The 6,175-nt window shown below is 33.5% G+C and overlaps 1 protein-coding gene across 1 annotated transcript; it reads left to right on the top strand.

Annotated features, from left to right (window-relative positions):
- The first annotated feature begins 722 nt into the window (after positions 1–722).
- LOC111384682 (serine/threonine-protein kinase-like protein At3g51990) lies at positions 723–2,638 on the top strand. Its single transcript, XM_023009002.1, has one exon. It carries the CDS (start codon positions 912–914, stop codon positions 2,379–2,381), a length of 1,470 nt encoding a protein of 489 aa, XP_022864770.1. The 5' UTR covers positions 723–911; the 3' UTR covers positions 2,382–2,638.
- Positions 2,639–6,175: the final 3,537 nt, after the last annotated feature.

Genomic DNA, 6,175 nt, shown 5'->3' with positions numbered 1-6,175 from the left:
TATTCACAAAAAAATCTTAATCGAACGGAGACTAAATATTTATATTATTTATTTCATTAATTCATATTTTAATTTTCAATATGTGCATTTAAAATGTAAAAGAAAATAAATTATAAGTAATTTAATTGTCTAAAACTTATTTGTATGGAGTTATTAATTAAATTTGTTCGATTGATATAATATTTAACTTTAGAAATGTTACATTTGTCCATTTTTATTGGTGGATAGACGAAAGGGATGAGATAGAGAAAGAGAGAATGATTTGTCTTGAAAATAAAAATCAACCCACCAAAAAAAAAAATAAAAAAAAAAAAAAATATATATATATATATATTTCTTGTTTTTGAATAAAATACTGACAAATGACCAAAAATTTGAATTTTCTCAGGGAAAAACTTGTCAATCAATCGGAAGTAAGAAATTGGATAAAAAATGACAATTTCATGAAAAATAAATTTAAACCAAAAAATTTAAGAGTGCTTTTGATTGCCAATAGTTTTCATGAAAAATGTTATTTTTCGCTCAAATTTGTATTTTTGTGTTATTTAATTGATATTTTTTTTTAAAAAAAAATATTTTTTTACTTTTGAAAACATGAAAGTTGATTTTTAGACATTATTGGAGTTTTAAATCGATGGATAAATAATCGATAAAGGATAATGGACTTCTGCCCCCACGCACTCATGTCAATTGTCTTATGTATTGACCTGTAACTGCTTGCGTCAAATGGTGGCAAAACCAAAAATCTTCGGATTCCATTTCCGCAACATCCACCACAATCGCCAAACTCCTATTCTTGAACCTATTAAAACCCCCATCTCGTGTAAATTCATGATCCAAATGTAGTACACACACAGACACGAATATAAATTTATTGTATAGATACATGCATAGGATTCACAATAATCTTGATGGGTTATCTTTCTTGTAACGCAGAATCGGCTATCTCAGCAGCCAATTCCAAGACTTCACCTTCAACCTTCTCAAAGAAATCCCATCATCATTCTGAAAAAGAAAAGGAAAAGCCCAACAAAATTCAGGAATTCAACTATAAAGATCTTCAAGCAGCCACTAACAATTTTTCCGATCAAAAGCTATTGGGCAGGGGCAGCCATGGCCTTGTTTACAAAGGGGTTCTCCAAGGTCGCCTTGTGGCCATAAAGAAATCCTCAAGAACTGCACAAATGTCGGTGACGGATAGCCCAAATGAAGTCGAGAATGAAATTGATATATTGTCAAAGCTGCAGGGTCCAAGACTAGTTAATCTTGTTGGATTCAGTAAGAATGATTCTCTAGATCGCCTTTTAGTGGTCGAGTTCATGAGAAATGGGACGCTTTATGATGTTCTGCATTCGAGTTCCCGGCCTCCCACTTGGGGAAGAAGGATAAAATTAGCTTTACAAACTGCGAAAGCCATTGATACCCTTCATTCTTCAAGTCCTCCGGTAATTCATCGCGATATCAAGTCGGCCAACGTGTTGATAGACCGGAATTTCAATGCAAGGTTGGGGGATTTTGGTCTGGCATTGAGGTGTGTGGATGATTATAGGTTAAGATCAACTCCCCCGGCAGGGACAATGGGGTATTTAGATCCCAGTTATGTAACCCCGGGCAATCTGAGTACTAAAACTGATGTGTTTAGTTTTGGAATACTTCTTTTGGAGATAATTAGTGGGAGGAAAGCTATTGATATGGGGCATTCGCCGCCTTCTGTTGTTGATTGGGCTATTCCATTGATTAGGAGAGGGAAATTTTTGGCCATTTATGATCCCAGGATTGAACCACCCAAGTACCCTTCTGTGAGGAAGCAGTTGGCGGTGGTAGCTGCGAAATGTGTGAGGTCTTGTAAGGAGAGGAGGCCGACAATGAAGGAAGTAGTAGTGTGTTTGAGCGGATTAAGTAGGCTGGTTCCAATCCGTCCATGGAATGGACTTGCTAATCCTTGTTTGATGGTTGATACCATGGGGAGACCAGTAGATTCGAGAAGGGTCCAGGTGAATTCGAAGGGAAAGGGGTCTGATGACCGGAATTTGGATGTTGGGGATGCCAAACTAGGACTACCATTGAGGAATTCGCGGAGAGTGTACTCTCACTTGGGGTTTAGGAGCAATTTGTTGGACTTAATGGTTGGCCCTGATGAGGAGTCCGAGTTTCGTGGTGAGAATGATTGGATAGAACCTAAACTGGCATACAGTTCTGGATTTCAAAGTAGGAGTTTCAATGGGCGAAGTAATAGGTCTAAGGTTCTTGGGTACAGTAAAGGGAGTGTGTCTTGCATAAAGAGAAACGACTCTGTTGGAGAGAATTCTAATTCATTGTATAGAAAAGATTTCAAGATTTCTGGATCGAGTACTGTTTCTATGGTTGCTGATCCAAGCTAATGTTGTGTTGAATAGTTCTTTGGAATTCTTGCTGATTTGATGTCCAAGCAAAGTTCACTACTCTGAGCTTCTCGTTCTGTTATTCAACATTGTTGTAGATTATCTTTGGCATTCAATTGAATAGCCTGTGTCATTTGTCATCTGTTAAGTCAAAAATGCACCACTGGTGCATTCTCGATAGTTTCGTGTTTTCTTTAAGAGCTGATGAATGACTGAAAATGCAGCTCTAATTTTTGAGCAAAGAAAATCTTCGTAGACGAATATGTTCATAGTTTGAGAAAATGCCCGTTTGAGAATTAGCATGGCTTGTAAGTTGTAACTCGTGCTTGACAAAAGAGTTGTCTCGGATTCATTTAAAAAAGAGAAAATTGCAGTTACGGTACCAAACCTTTTACTTTTATGTAAACTTGTTCCAAACCTTTAATTTATGGCATCCACGATACCAAACCTTTCAAAAACTTGTATCTGGAGTCCTAAATCAAATTCACATCCCACTGCCACCTTCCACTGCCTGCCTATCATGGGCCTCCTTATCCTTATCCTCTTCCAAAGACAAATGACTCAAAGAATGAACCTGAATCGTTCATGAGCAACCGCTCTATCCTCCATCAATAAAGAACGAATCAGATGAAGGTACAAGGGATTCGACAATTCCCTCACTGGAATTATTTTTTTTAATAATTTATTCAACTAATATGATTTTTTATGTAGAATAATAAGTATCTTTTTACCCTTTTGAAATTGATCAAAAGGGGTCAAACCTTTTTTTTTTTTTTTTTTTACGGACAACTAATTATCAAACTAATAGAAATCATCCATTTGGACTTCAGGTGCGAGTTTTTAAAATGTTTGGTATTGTGAGTGTCACAAATTAAAATTTTGTATCAAATATGCATAATAGATATGTTTGATAGTTCCCTTTGTAATACTATCTTTTGCTTTTCAACCTACCCAACATATCCTTAGTGTCGTATGAAATCTAAGATTCACCATCTAATGTTTTCTTAATCAACGACTCTAATGAACTGAGATTCCCTTTAGAAGTAAACTTAACTAACTAAATATTTATCTGCTCATCCTCTCTGGCATGAATCTTGAGTGAGACAATGTTTTATGGCATCTTCCATGCTGTCATGTCTTATGATCAATTGTTATAATTTATTATACCATTCTGTCTCTTCCTAGTTTTGTTTACTGAATGTATCTTTCTTTCTGAACATAAACAGAGAGATTCGAACAGCTTAGCTGCAGTAATATCCTGACAGATTAAATTTTAAACTCAAGCTAGTCAAAAAAATTTAAGATGTTTTGATCTTGTGCTATGGTTATGAGTCTTCTTAATAGAAAATGTCAACTGCAAGTATCGTTATCTGCTGTCACAAACAGTCAATTGCGGTATTTATGAACTCTTTGTTGAGCCCAGTTCTTGAAATGGAATAATATCTTGAAGTTGGTACAATTTTTTGTACGGTGAACGAACAAAAATCGAAGTTGAATAATTCTATTCATACGTGGCCCCCTTGTCATCACTATACATCTAGCACAACTTATCGAAGTTACTAGTCTAGTACAATAAAGTCACTAGACTGAATAGTACGATAGACAATATTTTGATTTGGTTTCTTTTACACTAAACATTGAAAGCAATCTTTAGTTCGAATTAAAAAGTGAAAAGGCGTTCGTGGGCACAGGTATGAAAGTGCAAAAATTAGAGCAGTTGAGTAAATGGCGGCAAAAATGTGTTACTTTTGATTAAACCAAAGTTTTACAAGTCAAGTAAAAGCCCTTTCACATGTGTTTCTTCTCCTTTCGAATTATGAGACCATCTCTCACTCGTACGTCAATGTTTTTGCACAAGTTGAAACACTTTCTGTGGAGAAAAGTTTCAGCGTTGGATTTTTACAATGAAAATTTAGACCCTTTTTTCCCATTATTTTTCCATTAAAATGAAAAATATGACTATTATCCATCACATCAAACCACCATATTTGGGACCCGTTATGACTATATTTTTCATTTTCATTTTCATTTTCATTTTTACATAAATAGGAAACAAACGAGGAATTGGTCAAGTGAGACTGCGGACATGAGGCCCCCTTTTTTAACGTAGCCACCTATTACTATGACTGTATTTAGGAAGATGATGTGGAGAAGTCTTAGTCTAGCTCGGTTGAAACCCTATTCTACAAAGTTTCCTGTTGACATATTGATTCACTACACTCTTGAGGCAAGTGTTTGGTAAGCTTTTGATTTACATTTGTAGTATGTTTCATTTGGAAAATAAAAGTACTTTAGAGCAACTTCAATGTGAGCACCAAAATACCAATTTGCACCAAATTTTGGTGCAAAGTCAGTTCAATGTGCACCAAATTTTTGCACCATTTTTCAAAATGGTGCAATTTTGCCCTTCTCTTTCACTTTGTAAAAAAAATTGGTAAAGGATATTTGTGTCTGTTTTTGTTATATATTTTTTAATACAATAATTTGTTGTTGTTGTTGTTGTTCTTATTATTATTATTATTATTTTGAGCATTTGTAATAAATTTAATAATATAATCAAAAATAGTTAACATAATTAATTAAAATAAGAATACTAAAATTTTTTTGGGAGAGTAACGAACACGATTATTTAATGACATGATTTAATATTTTCTTACTGTGGAGTTTCTATAGATCGTACTATATTTTTAAATTTTTTAATGAATTTAATATTTTTGCTAATTTAACGTGATTATTTATTTAGTAATTTATGTAGTTGTAAAATAAATAAATAAATTGTTAAGAATAAAAAAATATGAAGAAAATGATTAAATATTGTTCATTTAGTATAATGGATTGGAGATGATTTTTAGTTTAGTACAAAACTTATCTCAAATTTTGGTGTATTATTGAAGATGGCCTTAGTGTTGGATTGGCATATAATTTTGGAGTGGACATCGATTATAATGATGTTCTTATATATTGTTATCACTGTAAAATTTATTTTACTTTTATAACAAAACTTAATAATATTAAATATTTATCTAAGACAATTTATTTAACATAGTTATTTTAAAAGAAAAAAATGACATTGCTGAATTTATAAAAAGGTAGAATACCATCAAAGGAAATTTACAAAATACACCATGTATGTGTGTGTGTGTGTGTAATTACACTTAGCATGCTGTATCTTTTAAATTTACATTTTACATTTTACACATGTGTTTTATAAATTTATATTTTACATGCTATATTTTTGCAAAATGGCTCAAAAAATACCCATTGCTCGAAGAAAGACTAAAGTTTAAAAATATATCTGTTTCGCACGAGTTAGTCGCTAACAATTAAAAAGGGATCAAACGATTGTGTAAGGGACAAACCTCTTGAGACAAAGTCCCAAAAAGGGGTGTTTTTATTGACGATGACTTTACAATTGGAAAATAAAAATAGAATGCCTCCAAGGGACGCAAACACATGAGTTACTGAAAAAAATGTTTAAATCTAAACTAAGAAATTGAAAGTTACATATTCTCTATTTGAGAGTGTTTGGTTCGAGGTCTTTTGTTCTATGTCTTTTCTTCCTTTTATACTCTCTGGATGATCTCTTCGTGATCAACCGCTTAAAAATTGCTTGATCGCTCTATAACTGTCCACTTTCTTCATAGTGGCCAACTTGTCATGGAACTGCCTTCTCTAACTGCTGTCATTACTTTTGTATTTCAACCGTCTTCAATTGAATTCCTTGAATCGTGGAACGTGATAGGGCTACTCAATAACTGCTTCATTAACCACACCTTTGGGTAACCATAACATCT

The sequence above is a fragment of the Olea europaea genome, chromosome 3, assembly GCF_002742605.1.
Source record: "Olea europaea var. sylvestris chromosome 3, O_europaea_v1, whole genome shotgun sequence".
In the NCBI taxonomy this organism is placed as follows: Eukaryota; Viridiplantae; Streptophyta; class Magnoliopsida; order Lamiales; family Oleaceae; genus Olea; species Olea europaea.
The sequence above is the reverse complement of the archived record's forward strand: the minus strand, read 5'-3'. Positions and strand labels throughout refer to the sequence as shown.

Excerpts from the sequence above, each read along its gene's own strand:
- LOC111384682 (XM_023009002.1), top strand. The coding sequence starts at position 912 with ATGGGTTATCTTTCTTGTAACGCAGAATCGGCTATCTCAGCAGCCAAT.